Source organism: Denticeps clupeoides, unplaced genomic scaffold (genome assembly GCF_900700375.1).
Source record: "Denticeps clupeoides unplaced genomic scaffold, fDenClu1.1, whole genome shotgun sequence".
NCBI classification, from domain to species: domain Eukaryota; kingdom Metazoa; phylum Chordata; class Actinopteri; order Clupeiformes; family Denticipitidae; genus Denticeps; species Denticeps clupeoides.
This window is the reverse complement of record NW_021629784.1, coordinates 827,097-845,397: the sequence shown is the minus strand read 5'-3', so window position 1 is coordinate 845,397 and position 18,301 is coordinate 827,097. Positions and strand designations below refer to the sequence as shown.

The 18,301-nt window shown below is 39.9% G+C and overlaps 1 protein-coding gene across 1 annotated transcript; it reads right to left on the bottom strand.

The window, feature by feature from the left end:
* Positions 1-3,066: 3,066 nt before the first annotated feature.
* LOC114774173 (BOLA class I histocompatibility antigen, alpha chain BL3-7-like) lies at positions 3,067-13,631 on the bottom strand. The gene is made up of 10 exons (XM_028966082.1): positions 13,497-13,631; positions 9,994-10,254; positions 8,237-8,509; positions 7,639-7,938; positions 6,314-6,415; positions 6,186-6,203; positions 5,987-6,009; positions 5,447-5,524; positions 4,208-4,306; positions 3,067-3,820 (listed from the first exon to the last, which is right to left on the bottom strand). Exons 1-10 carry the CDS (start codon positions 13,555-13,557, stop codon positions 3,653-3,655), a joined length of 1,383 nt encoding a protein of 460 aa, XP_028821915.1. The 5' UTR covers positions 13,558-13,631; the 3' UTR covers positions 3,067-3,652.
* Between the last annotated feature and the right edge of the window lie 4,670 nt (positions 13,632-18,301).

The window sequence follows — 18,301 nt, the reverse complement described above, 5'->3', positions numbered from 1 at the left end:
AAACCTTGCCACCACATATCTTTTTAAACACAAGACAATATGTTTTAATGCAACCCAGCAACATTACTTCATGGCCATTTACAAGAACCCTCTAAGGTGTCAGTGCTGAACTGTTTGGTTGAAAAACTTAAATCCCCCCAAAAATCCAATAATTGGCTAACAATTGGCATAAACATATGAGCTGCTGCTTTTCTAATGCTTGCAAAAAAAACAACAAAAAAAACCACTAAGTTTACTAAATAATGAGGTTACAAATCTTATCAGTGAACAATACCAAGATAATTATTATAAAAATTATTATAAAAATGCATGAACGTTTGGCACCATTACGCGCACTTGTGCTTGCTCTGGAACGGGCAGATGGTCGTCCTGGTGGCAGCGCAGATCAGACAGCCATGTATACATTTATTTGAACAAAGTAACTGTATTCTGATTATCACTCATTTAAACGGTACATGCATTCCGTCACTCCCCAACACTGTCCACATACATTGGTTGTTCTGACATTTTGAGTCTGCCCTTTATCCTGTGACATCAACAAGGCTTTTTGTCTACACAACTGTTGCTAACCGGATCTTTTCTCTTTTTCCGACCTGGTAAACCCTACATAAGGTTGTGCATGACAGTAGATCACCAGTTTCTAAAAACTCCAACCGTGTCTCGTCCAAAACCACTTAAATATTCTTTTACCCCCATTCTAATGATCGGTTTGGACTTCAGAAAATTGTTTTCAAATCTGATATAATCTGGCAGATGAGCTGTTTGTGTTAACTTACATGTAAAAGGAAAGGCCAGGTTGTATTTAACAGCACTGTTTAACCCCACTTAAATCCAATTAGACGAGTACAAATTGTATTATACTGAATACATAAAAACTATATGCAATCACAATAATAAACATAACCAGTAAAAAATCCATAACCTGATTGAAACTGAAGAGAATTGATTTGTGGTTATGGGTCAGAAACTACATTAAACAGTGAAGAAAATGACCATCAATCGACCTCGGTCTGGGGTCAACATCTCACCTCAAGGTGAGAAATCATCCTCAAAATAGGTGGGACCCCGGTCACCAAGAAAACCATCTGAAACACATTACACCGCAATGGATAAAAATCCTGCAGTGCTCACAAGGTCCCCCTGCTCAAGAAGGCACATGTGCAGGCCCGTCTGAAGTTTGCCAATGAACCCCTGGATTATTCAGAGAGTGACTGGGAGAAGGTGCTGTGGTCAGATGAGACCAAAATTTAGCTCTTTGGCATTAACTGTTTCAACCAAATTGGGAAATAATTATAAATAATTATGATTATAACATATTTAATGTGTAAATGTCGGCTGAAAGGACAGGTTCTGCGCTAAACTCTACAATCTGTTAGTAATGAGTACTAAAGGTAAAGGTAGCTACACTTCACCTTCAACCCGGAAAATGACCATAATTCATTTTCATGATATATTTCACTTGTGCTTTACATTTTCATTTCCTCTATGTGCTATAAAATCATGAAATGTTAAAAAGAATAAAACTATTTAAACTATATATTTTTAATGTCTGATCCTTGCCCAGACATAAGATGTACTTAAGACGTATCGATACTGCGAATACACAGCCAGTGAGGATATTAACTGTCCTACACTGAGACGACTATGAATAAACAGACAGCAGATGTGAATGTTAACACAGTTTCTGGTGAACAAACAGCCAGAACATTTCAGCAGCCACCAAAACAGATCATTTTTAGTTCCTAGTTATATGAACACTGTCATGTTCATAAAATGCTGTAAAGACATTCTGAACTTGGCCTAAAATATATCAAACACATGACATTTTACCAGTTATTATCTATTTATATCACTGCTGGTACTCAGCTCAATGGATGAAAACTTGGAGCAGAATCTTATAAAACCCGTCCTGGTCCATCAGATTTATTTCACCCATTTAGGTTCTCCATTCTGATATCACTAGAACATAAAAGATTAGCAACATAGTAAAACTCCACATTTATATGTATGATGAACCATATATAAAAACACAAACTCCCGATACAAGATCCCTTTTAAGGACCAGAAGAGGACAGATGAGGATGACAAAGATCTTCATTTTGCCAGATTAATCAATATTCGATCCTCATGTTTTACAGGCGTTGGACCAGTCGAGAACTTTGTGGAAATTATAAAACGCCTCCACAAATACACCATGTGTGATTCAAATATTGACAGATGAACCAAGTTCAAATTGTGGTTTTTGTCATGATCCGGACCGGCAGGGGTATACTCCGGATCCGGGGTCCGGACCGGAGTTTCATGTTCGTCTCGTGTGATGTTCCCTGATCGTGTTCACCTGGTGTCTATTTATATAATTGTATAAAACTATCCTGTTCGTGTCTATTCACCATCGGGTCATTGTGCGTGTTCATGTTCCCTTGTCTCGTGTGTAGTTTGTATTAAACCCCTGTCCTGTGATCGTGCGAATGCGTCCTCCTTCACCGCCATGTCCAGCCCACCCGTGACAGTTTTATATTTGTTTCTTCATTGATGTTCTGCATTTTTATGATGCTAAAATGTGAACTGCAATGCATGAACCTTCACTGGGGGCAGATAACATGAACTCCTGCAGACAGCAGCATGCAGACTACACTGAAATAGCTCCTTATCCAAATTATAGGTGTGGATGGAATAAATTTAACCCAGTAGATCAATAAAGTCTGACAGAAGTTTAAACCATAAAATACTTTTAATATAATATGTGTAGAGACCAGAGAACCAGGTTTGTACCAGCTGATGTCACCCACACCCGTTCTTTCAACATCTACACAACACACATCAAAGAGAAGCTGTGAATAAACTCACTGGGGTCTTTTTGAAACACATATTGTTCTATAGGATGTTCTCAACATTACCTATATGGATCTGTGATAATTGATTAACAGATTTAAAGATAAAGATTAGGTTCTGGGTTAATTAAGATAATGGTATTTATAGATCACTCACATGTTAGTTGTACAAATATACACACCTCTATTAAAATGATAATGTTTTTGTGATGTAAAATAATGAAACCATGTCAGATCATGTCAAAATGATTCTGATCTTTATTATGACCTATAACTCGTACACAAGTCAACAATTCAAGAGCACCATAATGTTAAACAGTCTTATGGCAGTGGAGTAGGAGCTGCCTCTGAATTGTTCAGCCTGGGCTCTGTTTGTCCCAAGATGCCCTTCTAGTCATATTTCACATTACATCCAGTCCACAATCTTTCCAGATTCTTATTTCATTTAACTGAAATATTGAATAAATTCTGAATACATTCTGCTTTAAACAACAGATCTTTACCTAATTAAATGATATATGAGACAATATAAACAATCAATTGATTAAAAAATCTGCAATTAATTAATCAAGTTGAATTGTGATCTAAAGTACTATGTTTATGTAGTTTTCATTTACTTCTATGACACATGGAATTTTTTCTCTATACAAGTGTAAATTCCTTGGGATCAAGGAACACAAGCTGTCAGAGCTGCATGCCTAGCTGGTACTGTTCTTTTGGCTGTGTTTTTTATAATACTTTCTGTGAATATTGTCCTTGCGATGTTATACTGATGATATCACTAAACATCTGTGTTACTGCAGATGGTTTTATTACTGTTTTCAAAGTGCAGTAGGGCCGGGGCAGCTGTCGTGTACAGGAGACCCGGCAACACTGAGAGAGGAGGCAGAGGCACAGATATTGTCAGCTGTGGCTTCTGACCCGCTTCTGGGAGCAGACTGGTTGGCTGGTGTGGTTGTTGTATCAGTAGATGCTCCTTCTTCAGTCCTCTGGGTGACAGGAAACAGAATACCAAAAAAATAAGCAAAAAAATACTTTGACTATATATATTTACTGTATGGTTATGTTGGGGAACAACTCTTTGAAATCACTTGTTACTGTGCTCTTTTGTGATGTACATTAAGGAACAACTGGACCACTGGACAATAAAACTGGATTTTACCCCCCCCAGAAATGTTCACTTTACACATTTGCACACCTTCACCCTGCCTGTTGCAATATTTGGTTATGTTTGCAATATTTGCATATTGGTTCACTTGAATACTTGCAATATTTGCAATATTGAGGTCTATAGCAGTCGTAAAAACATTTCACTGCATATCATACTGTGTATGACTGTGTATGTGACAAATAAAATTGGAATTTGAAAATCCTACTTTTTCAGATGTAGGACTGGTGAAGGTGGGTGGGGCTGTTTCAGGTGCAGCCTGGGTAGAATATCGTGCTTGTTCTTTATCAGTCTGGAGGTTGACATGCTACAAAATACCAAGAAGTATTATGCTTTATCATCAATTTTTTTTTACATTTGGTATATAGACCTCACCGTTGACCACACACACTCACAGACAAACAAACACACACTTCAAATACATCACGATAATTACCAACTGTTCAGGTGTACCCTTAACCCATTTTACCCATTACTTTCCCATTGCACATGTCTAGATTTCAATTATACATTTGTACATATTTATTTTATTTTGCTGTTATTTACCTCTGTTTTTGCTGCTATTACTTCTGTTTCTATCCACTTTCTGCTGTACAAATGCAATTTCCCACTTGTGGGACTAATAAAGGTTGGTCTTATCTCATCTTATTTTATGATCATGCAAATCTGCTGTATAATTACTCTCCTACTTGTTCTTAACCCAGCCACTGTGACCATGCATTTCTTGGTGATGGTTCCGGGAAGATGCATCCAGCGTAAAAAAAAACAGACAGATTGAGCCACTGTGGCGAGTGAAAGGGAGATAACAGCAGTTGTAATTGTTCACACTGCACTGTAGTCTGTAGTGTTTCACCATGGTCCTGAAGAAGGGTCGTCTCATTTCACTATGTTCTGCGTAGATCACTGGTGTCCAATCTTTTTCATTAAGGACCACTTACAGAAACATCTATGAATGGTGAATATCTTTCACTAGAGGTGAAGGATATTGGCTGACATGCGGCGATTCATAGAGTCCATCCATAAGCATTATATGTGGAAGGATTAAGGGGATTCATGACCCCCACAAAATCCAGCCATGAATAACTTGAATTTATAAATAGTTTTTTTTTACTAATTTCATTTGCTAGTAAAATATTAACATGTTTAATCATCTGCTAATGTTACTCATCACCCTGCCAAGTGTTTGGTATTACCAAACACCTAATTTTTTGAGGTGAATAAATCTTTCTTTGGTTAAACTTGTTGTGTGATGATGTTGCCTTGATCATATCTCTGTGGCTTCACCTTGTGTTGAAACTAAGAAGTACAATAGAGTTGAGAACAAATTTAATGTATGGGGCCATCTTTCATTATAGTTCAACAATTAGCTGTGGATTTATGAAAAATAGATCACGGGCGCAGTTTGGACACCCCTACTGTAGATGGTAAAATAATATGAAAATCCCACCTCTGTTCCACTTGCATTGGAGCAGGCAGGGGGCACCGATTCAGGAGTTGCCAGTGGCTCACATTCTTCACCAGATCCCTGGGTGACAGGAAAAAGACAGAAATGATTATATTTGAAGGATATCCACTCATTGAATGTGCAGGTTAGATATGGGTACAAATAAAGAAGGAACAAATGAGCCACCAATAGGACGAATATCCAGTGATCAAGAGAATAAAGAGCACTTTCATTTTAACACTTTGGCTGAATCTCATTTTGCGTCTTTCCGAAATGGCATTTACATTTACAGCATTTCACATTTAACCTAATCCAGATTTTAGGTGTGTCTGCAGTAAGTGGGTACAAGCAATACAAAAGGAAATAGCTGCACTGAAATCCTACAACATTACATTAGAAAGAACATGGTTTGGCACAGAATGATGCCCAGATTTGATATTAATCAGCATCCGCCAAAGCAACAAATGTTTAGATTAAAGAAAACTAATTTATTTGGTCATAATTCCTGTGATAATGATTGTGAAAATAAGATAAAAAACTTACTTGTTGCACATTCTGATCAGGATCTGATCGAAGATAGAAGAGCAGAAAAAAAGTTACATATCAGCAAGATTTTCAATAATTGTTGTTACATATAAATATGTTTAGATATGTGTTTAGTAAATATTTTATATAAATATTAAATACTGAAATTTAACCACAAGTACAAATGTTTAAAACAAAAAAAACTTGTAATACTCACGGCTGGCCTGCTGGTAACCTGTATAAAAGAGAAGAGAAAGTATTTTAGTATTTTACTGATTAGTATTTTCCCCACATGACACCATGTTTGGTGTAGAAGTTACTGATGATGTTTGCTGCGTCTCTCACCTGATCTTCTCTTCACAACCATCACACCACCAACAACAACCACAGCGATGAGAACGAGAGCAGCAACAACCAACCCAGCAACGATGCCTGGAACATTATTACCTGCAGTAAAAGATTAGTGTAAATTACTTTTATACTGGACTGTGTGGAGTGTGTCCTGGGTCAGTGTGGTGGCAACATTAAAATGTTTAATGTCATTTAGGATATTGCCCACCTGAATTTGGAAAACTGTCGCCAAAATAGAAGTAAACTAAATGTCTGTAAAAACCTGTGAAATAAGCCTGTAGAAACCTGTAAATAAACGTGTGAATCCAGATGTATTATTTTTATAATGTGCTCTATGGTATGCTATTATGCTATGTGCAGTTTGAACTATTTTACTGGTAGAATATATAGAATATATTAAGATGGTTATAAGATGCTTTTTAAATGTGTTGTGTAAATGTGATTACATTTTTGTTTTAGAGGTTGTGTCACGAGGTGAAATCGGTGACGCACTTGCAGACATGCTGTGAGCGGGGGGACAAGCCGTCTTACAGGGAGAGGACACTGGACGGGCTGGGAAGGAGGACCGGAGGCGTTTGGTCTGTGAGCGGGAGGCTGGCAGGTTTAAGGACGGTCCGGGAGCGTGGACTGGACGTGAGGACGTCTTGGGCGGCAGGAAGGTGGGGGAGCTTGAATTCACGTTTTAACACAAGGGGCAGGCAGGCTCAAGGTCAGGGACGGGCAGAAGTCGTGGCCAGGAGTTCCGTCGTGGTCTCAAGGGGGTCAGGGAATTCTCGAAGTCGGGGGCAGGCGAAGGTCGTAGTTCATGGGTCAAATTACTTGGGTGTGGGTAAGTGAGCTAGCGTCTCTGATGAAGAATCTCAAACAAAGAGAGGGCGGCGTCTCCTCAGGGTCACCTGACTTTTATACTTGACGCTGCCCGCCTTCATTTCTGTCTCCCTGGCTGGTCTGGCGCTCTCTGGTGGGTTGGAGGCGTGTTGGCCATGACAGTTTGGTATAAATGTGTGTAAAAGGGTATTGATGTATTTCTGATTACTTATTTGTAACAGAGCTGTCAGTAACATTAAACTCAGATCAATGGTCAATAATGGAAGCATAGAAGGGGTCAGTCTGGAGGGTATATATAATAATTAAATCATTCATTTCTCATTATCATTGTTATTGTACAAAAACATCAAACGACTTTTAATTCTGTTCACATGACCATACAGTGAAATACTCTCCACCACACTTTCTTGTAAAGGATCCTGTACACACTTCTGTCAAAAGAAATTTACAAAGAGGAAACTGATTTTGTCTGCTGCTAGAACCTCCTGTACCTGCACTGTTGGTCCTGATCTTCTTCTCAGTCAGGATCATGTGGATTGGGTCCCCACTCTTGTGCTCCACCACACAGGTGAACTGGTTCTTCTTCCACACATCAGGGGTCACTTTGAGTTCTGCACGTTTCTGGAAGGTTCCGTCATGGTTGGGCAACGTCTCACCAACATCTACATCTTCATGCAGGTCCTGCCCATCTTTCTGCCAGCTGATCTTCACCTTATCAGGGTAGAAACCTGTAGCGTGACAGACCACTGGAGAGGAGGGGACTGTCTGCAGCAGAGACACCTGAGGAGGGACTAGAGACAGGAAGACAGGAGGGGGACAGGGGAGAGAATTTGCAAGAGAAACAGGACGTCTTCATATCAGCAGAACATCCAACAAACACACATTTTATATTCAACACTTCACTACATCTACCTGCCAGTTTACACTCCAAATACAACTGCAGCACATAAGAGGTTCAGAGATGCACATTTCTAGCTGATCCCCATTTTCCTTGTTTTGTTTCATCTGTTTGTTAATCATCATACATTAATTATAACATATAAACTGTTTCAGTGTTTGTGTTTCTTGTTGTTCTGTGTGCTGCTGTACCTTTTCTCTCCAGACTGATCCTCCCATACTGAACATACTTCTTCAGCCAGTAAATACATTTCTCGGTCAGGTACTTCTTCTTATGCTCAGCTTCAGCTCTATCCCATTTCTGTTTTGTGATTACAGCCTGTGGAACTGGAGCAACCCAAGATGTGCTCTTCAAATCCAGTGAGATAAAATCTGCTCCATCGTAACCAAACTGTCTGTATCCATCTGTAGCTCCAGTCTCATCATCCAACTCACAGCCGTACATCGACTGTACAATGTGGATTCCTTAGAGAGAGAGAGTTTTTTTATTGTTATTATTTTGTATTCATCTGGTGAATTTTCTAAAATATAAATTTATATAATTTTATAAAATGTTTTTTTTTTTACTATATATAAACTACATGAGGATTTATATGAATCATCTTCATGCTACCACATGAAATAAATTATTTTAAAAAGCAAAAGTTTCATGTTTTTCTGTAGTTTACAACAGAAAAAATAAAAAGATCAGGTCAGACGTCTCCAGTTCATTTTAGGACTGGAGGAGGGACCCCAGCAGTAAAACCTGTAAAAAATGTAAATATAAATGTAAAACCTGCTGCTGTATCCTGTGATTGAATCCTGTGATCTTTTATTGTGTAAGATAATATAATGTAACAGTGAGTAACACTGGAAAGCTGTAGTCTGTGGTAGGCGGGGCTACAGGGATTGGTAAATTATTTCTGCTCTATGTTTGTTATGTTTCATGTTAACTTGAAATTAAGTGTGGAATTAAAACACTTTTTGCTAAATTTAATTCCCTGTGTAGAAATGTTGGTACTGAACATGCTACTGTAATGTACATTGATATTAATTAAATAAGTATTTGTATTTGTATTCGAGTTTCTTTTTCAGCTGGACCTCACCATGACATAATGGGACAAATTCCAGATCAGACCATCTGAACTGCCGCTGTCTGAACGGCACAGCAGAATGACCAAAAAAAGAGTTTACATCTACTGCCATTTCTAACAACTGCAGGACCATAGACAGGCTAGAGGAACTCATATTAATGTGAAATAATCTCACAAAGTGAAATTTTCATGATTAAACACACATTTTAAGACATAACCTTTAAACCCTTTATTAATATGCACAACTTTCATTAGCACTGTTCTGCCCTTAGGAAAAGGGGTAATGTTTTTATGTTAGTTTTAATGTTCACATAAAATTTTGTAGGAAAATGTTAGAAATTATAAATGTTTATTAAGGAAAAACACTTTGTGTTTGTAAGATCTTGTGAGACTGTGCATCTTTATTTTGACACGTTTGTAATCTGCATCCCATGATGCTTTTCGGTTGTGATGTGCTGTGGAAGTAATGGACTTTCATTTATGGCTTTCAGCAGATTGTGCGGCCACGAAATTAATATTTTTTTCTGTTTTATTTGGTTCTCACTGGTCTTTGCACGAAGTGAAGTAATAAAGGAGCAGGACGGTCTTATTCCTGGCTCGTGAAAAACGAGTTTGGCTCGCTGTTTAATCTGTGTTCACACACACACAGACACAGACAGAATAGTACAGAGTAGTTACTGTGGAAAGTAAAATATTTTCATGCTTAGTACCAAGTTTAGCCAGAAAATGTTTGACATGTTTGCAGGGGAAACAGATTGGTCTGAGTTCAGTTGTTTCTATGACAGGAAGGACGGTTGAACTGAATAAAAATCAGATATGGATGTGCTGATATTCAGGACATTTATTATTTAAAACCAGGATTAGATTTCTACTCACCGCCTGACTGGTTAAAACGCTGCATCGCTGTAATCAGATTGGCTTTGTATGCAGCTTCAGATCCCTGAAGATTCTGGGTATTTCTGGTCCAGTATTCTGGTCCTTCATTATTCTTGATCCAGTCCACCTTGGGAATCGCTTGGCTGGTGTTACTGTCGTAATACAGAAACTGTTCTCCATCCACCAGGCCGACAGCAGTGAATTCTGGGAAATTAATTCCCTGCGTCACTCCAGTGTAGAAATACTGCAGGGAACGAGAACCTGTAAATAAATATTAAAACAAAAATTTTAACAAAAATTAATTTATTAATAATAAAAAACACAAGGCTGCATAGGCTATTCCCTCGTTAATTAATGGGTTCTTTCCTTGTCAATTAAGCAGTTTAAAGAAAGACCCCTTCACAACTTCCACTCAAGTGAAGAACTCTCCAGGAAACAGGTGTATCAGAATCTAAGTCTACCATAAAGAAAAGACTTCATGGGAGTAAATACAAAGGATTCACCGCAAGGTCCAAGCCATTAATCAGCCTCAAAAATAGAACAACATTGACTTTGCCAAAAAACAGTCCAGTTCTAGAACAGAATTCTTTGGAGTAAGATCAACCAGCACCAGAAAGATGGGAAGAAGAACGTTTGGAGAAGAATTGGAACAGCTCATGATCCAAAGCACACCACATCTTCTGTAAAATATGGTGGAGGCAGAGTGATGGCATGGGCATTCATGGCTTCCAATGGCACTGGGTCACTTGTGTTTACTGATGATGTGACAAAATATACAGGGAGTGCAGAATTATTAGGCAAGTTGTTTTTTTGAGGAATAATTTTATTATTGAACAACAACCATGTTCTCATTGAACCCAAAAACTCATTAATATCAAAGCTGAATGTTTTAGTTTGTTTTTACTTTGAGCTATTTTAGTAGGATATCAGGTGACTATTAGTGTGCATAATTATTAGGCAACTTAACAAAAAACAAATATATACCCATTTCAATTATTTATTTTTAGCAGTGAAACCAATATAACATCTCCACATTCACAAATATACATTTCTGACATTCAAAAACAAAACAAAAACAAATCAGCGACCAATATAGCCACCTTTCTTTGCAAGGACACTCAAAAGCCTGCCATCCATGGATTCTGTCAGTGTTTTGATCTGTTCACCATCAACATTGCGTGCAGCAGCAACCACAGCCTCCCAGACACTGTTCAGAGAGGTGTACTGTTTTCCCTCCTTGTAAATCTCACATTTGATGATGGACCACAGGTTCTCAATGGGGTTCAGATCAGGTGAACAAGGAGGCCATGTCATTAGTTTTTCTTCTTTTATACCCTTTCTTGCCAGCCACGCTCAGGAGTACTTGGACGCGTGTGATGGAGCATTGTCCTGCATGAAAATCATGTTTTTCTTGAAGGATGCAGACCACTGCTTGAAGAAGGTGTCTTCCAGAAACTGGCAGTAGGACTGGGAGTTGAGCTTGACTCCATCCTCAACCCGAAAAGGGCCCACAAGCTCATCTTTGATGATACCAGCCCAAACCAGTACTCCACCTCCACCTTGCTGGCGTCTGAGTCGGACTGGAGCTCTCTGCCCTTTACCAATCCAGCCACGGGCCCATCCATCTGGCCCATCAAGACTCACTCTCATTTCATCAGTCCATAAAACCTTAGAAAAATCAGTCTTGAGATATTTCTTGGCCCAGTCTTGACGTTTCAGATTGTGTTCAGCCTTTCATACCTTGGCCATGTCTCTGAGTATTGCACACCTTGTGCTTTTGGGCACTCCAGTGATGTTGCAGCTCTGAAATATGGCCAAACTGGTGGCAAGTGGCATCTTGGCAGCTGCACGCTTGACTTTTCTCAGTTCATGGGCAGTTATTTTGCGCCTTGGTTTTTCCACACGCTTCTTGCGACCCTGTTGACTATTTTGAATGAAACGCTTGATTGTTCGATGATCACGCTTCAGAAGCTTTGCCATTTTAAGAGTGCTGCATCCCTCTGCAAGATATCTCACAATTTTTTACTTTTCTGAGCCTGTCAAGTCCTTCTTTTGACCCATTTTGCCAAAGGAAGTTGCCTAATAATTATGTACACCTGATATAGGGTGTTGATGTCATTAGACCACACCCTTTCTTATTACAGAGATGCACATCACCTAATATGCTTAATTGGCACTAGGCTTTCGAGCCTGTACAGCTTTAAGTAAGACAACATGCATGAAGAGGATGATGTGGACAAAATACTCATTTGCCTAATAATTCTGCACTAACTGTAGAAGCAGCCGGATGAATTCTGAAGTGTATATAGAGGAATATACTTTATTCTCAAAGGGAGCAAAGTTGATTGGACAGCGTTTCACAGTACAGATGATCCAAAACATACTGCAAAAGCAACCCAGGAGCAAAGACGTGTAATATTCTGCAATGGCCCAGTCAATCACCAGGTGAAGTGAGGTGATTGTCACATGTGATACACAGCAGCACAGCACACAATGCACACAGTGAAATTTGTCCTCTGCATTTAACCCATCACCCTGAGTGAGCAGTGGGCAGCCATGACAGGCGCCCGGGGAGCAGTGTGTGGGGACGGTGCTTTGCTCAGTGGCACCTCAGTGGCACCTTGGCGGATTGGGAATCAAACCTGCAACCTTCTGATTACAGGGCTGCTTCCTTAACCGCTAGGCCACCACTGCCCCGATCTCAACCCAATCAAGCATGCGTTTCACTTGCTCAAGACAAGAATTAAGACAGAAAGACCCACAAACAAGCAACAACTGAAGACAGCTATTGAAGGCCTGGCAAAGCATCACAAAGAAGGAATTGGTGATGTTCATGGGTTCCAGACTTCAGGCAATCATTACCTGCAAAGGATTCTCGGCAAAATATTGAAAAGTAACATTTTACTTATAGTTATCTTTCCAATTAGGTTTGTACTTAACAAAAAGTGGAGACCTGGCCTCCACAGTCACCGGACCTGAACCCAATTGAGATGGTTTGGGGTGAGCTGGACCACAGAGTGAAGGCAAAGGGGCCAACAAGTGCTAAACACCTCTGGGAACTCCTTCAAGACTGTTGGAAAAGCATTTCAGGTGACGACCTCTTGAAGCTCATCGAGAGAATGCCAAGAGTGTGCAAAGCAGTAATCAGAGCAAAGAAACTAGAATATAAAACATGTTTTCAGTTATTTCATTTGTTAAGTACATAACTCCACATGAGTTCATTCATAGTTTTGTGAGTCCAGTCTAAAGTCATTTTAATTGAATAAGCTCAGCTTTTTTATGCTGCAAACATGATGCTGCTGTGAACTGACAAATTCCCATCATTTAGTATTCTCTGTTCTGGATTTAATCTATATTAAATATCACAAGAACATTATGTGCACCTGTATCACAATGACAATCACTTCACTTTCATATTAAATATTAACAGCACAGAAAACTCCACACATATATATGACTATTTAACCTTATAACCATTTTAATAATTTGAGCATAACACAAACCTCCTGATGCAAGATCACTTTTAAAAACCAGAAGATGAAAGATGAGGACGAGCAGGACCATGATTTTGACAGATTATTCGATGATTAGATCCTCACGGGCTGCAGACCTTAGTCGAGCTGGAAATTCCTCATGTCTTCCTGTGATCTTTACAGACTTTAGAACCAGTTGGTTGAGACCAGTAGCGTCACGAAAATCTGGGCAGAAGTCAGAGCTGCAGGTACAGGTGGCTCCTCCCCGAAGCTCCTCACACACCCCGACATTTCACTACAAGCGCGGCTCAAGTGACAACAGATGAATCACGGTGATCACGTGGTCCTACACAGCTGTGACGATGCTGTGGATATCTCCAGTTTCACACTACATTGAATAATATTCAGAACTTCCCTACTAATTATTACTGCATTTACATATTTAGATTAGGCAACCCTTTCAGGCTCAAATGAACTTTTAGCAACAGGAAAAATCCTATATTTGGGGGAAATTATCATATGGGGTAGTACAATAGAATCCTGACTTTTTTTAGAGAGACCTTCACATGCAATGCATTCTGAGTTGTTGCAGATTTGCAACATTGGCCCGTTGTACATATAGAGTACATATAGATACAGTATATGCAAATTAGGAGATAAAATCTACTAATTTGCATATACTGTATCTATATGTACTCATGATTATTCTTATACACTTTTGGTTTCAAATTAATCGAGGTTGATAGTGATAATTACATGAAATTGATGCAGAGAAAATCCGTTTCAGTGACTCCAAGGAAGCAGACATGTTGGAAGTGAGACAGCACTGACATCTGGTGAGCAAGTGGGAAACTGTTTGTTGCTAGCGCACAACTAAGTCCTGCAGTGGATATTCTGAGTAAAAAAAATCTTAAAATATTTATGTGGGGGAATCAGGGAGTTAGTTTTTAACAGTTGCAAATCAGCAACGCCTGCCTCGAGAGGGTTAGCAACAGAACAAGTTGGTCAGAGTTTAGCCATACAGAAATCTGAATCATGTTTCCTGGTAAAGTGTATTAACACACAAGTTAACAAGACAACACACTACACATGAAGTTTAATACCAACAGTGCAAGAATGGCGTGTAGACCAAATAGCATTGGATATGGAACCCGGTTCATGAGGGTGATGGTGTGAGGGAAGAAGCTGTTACTGTGTCTGTCGGATCCGGTGTACAGACTTCTATACCATCTGCCAGAAGGAGCTTAAAAAGACTACGTCCAGGGTGTGAGGGGTCTATTTCCTGGATGTGGTGTCCCACTTCAAATCATGGAAAATCTTGGTACCCAAGAACTTTTCACTTGAAAAACGTAAAGTAACCCTCAGGCAGGTCTGAACTTAAATAGTGAGTTATATGCTGATAAAAACCCAAGCCCCCATGTGTGACTGTGGTTTGTCATATTAACCCTACAAAATTAAATTCACCTGAATAAGACTTGTACACAATATATTGTTATTACATTTATGCTAGATATACTTTTTTTTTTCTTTTGTCCCCATCTTCCCCAACCCGCTCCCTCTTGTTGTGCCCGGCAAGTCTGTGTCTGTGCAGTGTGAGGCGTCAGGCTTCTTCTCTCTCACTGGGAAGTAGATCCTTGTCCCTGGGCCAGGGCAGTTTTGGCCGCAGTTTTGGCCGCTGTGTGGAAAGGCTACAGGCTGCAATTCGCGCCATGACCCCCGCGGGCTGTTTCCTCACTTGCAGCCGGGGACTCAGCTCATGTGCTGGAGGCAGAAATGTTCTCCCTCCTGAGAAAAGGAGCGATAACGGAGAAAAAGACCCAGAGCACCACTCCGCTGAAAACATTAGACAATCATAAAAACCTGAAAGACCAGAACAAAAGACCTTCCAAGATGGATGCTTATGTTGACCGCACCATTCTGAGTGACCTGCCTGAATATCCACGAATCACCAGCCTCAATCAGCCTCCAACATTCCGAGATGCAACAAGCCCCCCGACACTGACTTCATACCTTCAAATACCTACCTTCAGGGGGGTCACCTCCGTCCACCAGCACTTCACCAATACATCAGCAAGGCCTGGGCAGATGAGAACATCCCACAGCAGTGGAGAGAGTGGCCAGCATGGTCACCATCTAAGGGTGACAAGGTCACCTGTGTAAATTACAGGGGCGCATCACTACTCACTGTGGCTGGGAAGGTTCTGGCTTCAGAGTCTGGTTAATAATTAATAACATGTTCAAACCCAGACACAAAAGTGTTCATTTTTTTTATCTAGATTAATCTCACTGTAATCTTGGAATTAATCTAGATTAATCTAGATTAAAATGGCTCATTTGAATTCTTCCGAAGGCATTCAGAATATGTGTGCTACCCAAATAATGACTAAAAGTAAGTCTTTGAGAACGGGTTTCTCAAGCCAGGTGGCGCATTAGACCAGGAGCTCATCTCCAGTTTCCAAAATGCATCACAAACTGCTTGAGAAAGCTGTTCTACTATGATAATTGGTGATGAAAATAAATTATGTTCAATAAGATGTACTTGCCTCGGTTGCACTCAAACATAGTTTGACGATGACTCTTCCCCTGCACTACATCAGTACTTGGCCCGGCATCCTCCGCATGAGCTAACGGATGCTTTGCGTTTAGGTGGTACTTGAGACTGGAAGAACTCCTACAGTAAACTAATTCCGCTTAGCACAAGGTGCAAACAACCTTAGTCTTGTCAAGGTTTCCATTGGGAAGCTTCTTAAAAATAAATTTATTATGCATCCATGTTACCACGTCACGTTTGATGTGGTCATTTCACAGTTCGAAGTCTCGTTCTCGCCCCCTACAGTGCAATTCGGCTAGTTATACATCCGCGCTAAAATATCAAGGTGAAAGTCATCATAGCTTGCGTAGTATAGACCCAGCTCCCAACCCAACTTTGTGAATAGATTAACGCCGATATTTTTTTTATCGCCCGATAAGAGTCTCACGTTAACGCAGCACGTTAACACCGATAACGGCCCAACACTAGTTCATACACAGAAGTACAGAATCTCTCACAAGTCATGCAGCACAGAACCAGCTACAAACTCACAGACCTGCAGACAGAAGCATGCGTACTTTTAGAGGCCTGTTTCACCACGGCTCTGTGACCAAGTATGTCAGCCATGTTTACTCATACAGAGATTCCGAGCAAGACGGCTGTATGAGTATCGAGGCAACGATTATCAGACATCAACTGCGATGGAAATATTATAATCTCTGCTGGAGGTCAAAAGAAGCGCAATACAGACCTACTGAAAATATCAGTAAAGAGGTGCAACATCGAGCTGGGGAACCTGGAGCACATTGCTGTCAACCAGAACATCTGGCAGCAGCTGCGCTCAGAGGGGATACAAGGACGGCCAGGAGACAACAGGCGAGGAGGAAAAATGTCTCCCAGTAACATCACCGCCACTTTCACACGTCCCACCTGCAAGAGGAGTTGAGGGTCCAGGATGGGATTATACTAGGGCTGCAACAACGAATTGATTAAATCGTTAAAATTCGATTACTAAAAGAGTTGGCAACGAATTTCGTAATCGATGCATTGTGTCGCGCGACGCGAAGATGTTTCATCATTAAAAAAAAAAAAAGCGCGGAGTGGAGTGAACACACTCGGTCTCTCTCGCGCACAGATGCTAGCAGAGTTTGGCGCCTCAGACAGCGCGGAGCAAAAAAAAAAAAAAACAAGCGGAGGCAGAGAAATCTGCGCGAAAATATGCAAAAGCGACATGGCACGGCACGGGAGCACCACGGCAATGATCCAGCACCTGAAACGTGTGTATGATGAGGAGGAAGGGAGTTCAGCAGCAGAGGAAGTCGCTACAGAATCCTACTTTTGTTCCGTTTTGAAGTGAGGAACGTAATGTCCCTGGTACTGGTATTTACCTCGCCGCAGAGGAGAACTAGACGGGGACTTACAGCGCCACCTACAGGTGTGGCGGGGGGGGATGAAACAGCGTTCGGACTGTTCTCTGCGTCTTCGTGTGGACAACTCGCCTATTGTATCCCTACTGTTAATAACAGTAGTAAAGCAGGGGTGCTATAGTTACTTTGCATTAAAAGACTAAAACTGTTTTTATTCACTAGCCTTTTTTGAACCATTCATTTTTCAATCTGTTGTCATGTATGGCTACACTGCAAAAAAGCTTTTCTTACCTAGTAATTTTGTCTCGTTTCCAGTCCAAATATCTAAAAAATCTTAAATCAAGATTACTAGACAAGAAAAATGGCATGAGAAAATTAAGTGATGCTTAAAACTTCTGTTTGAGATTATATCTCATTAATATTAGTTTTCTTACCCCATTGGCAGATAATTGTGCTTGTTTTAAACAAACAATCACTTAATTTTGAGATGTTTTTTCAGAAAACAAGACATCATTTCTAATGCTATTTCATGTGTCTAGTAAATGTATCTTAATTTAAGATTTTTTAGAGATTTGGACTGAAATCAGGACAAAACTACTAAGTTAGAAAATCATTTTTTGCAGTGTGTGTGTGTGTCAGTGTGAGAGTTTGTGAGTGTGTGCATCTGCAAGTGTGTGCATCTGCAGTGTAGTGTAGAGAACAAGTTCTGACATTCAAACAAATCCTGTTAAATTTTCTGATTTGTATTGTTCTTTACTTTTTTATAAATTATTTATCGTTCTGGCAGCTCAGGTGGCACTTTATTAAAAAAAAAAAAAAAAAGTCTATATTTGGCAGATGTAAAGCATACATGTGTATGTTTTTTGAGTTAGTCCATTTTTATTTTATTTTATTATTATTATAACAGCTCAAGGAGCAACATGTTTGTGCACTTTCTA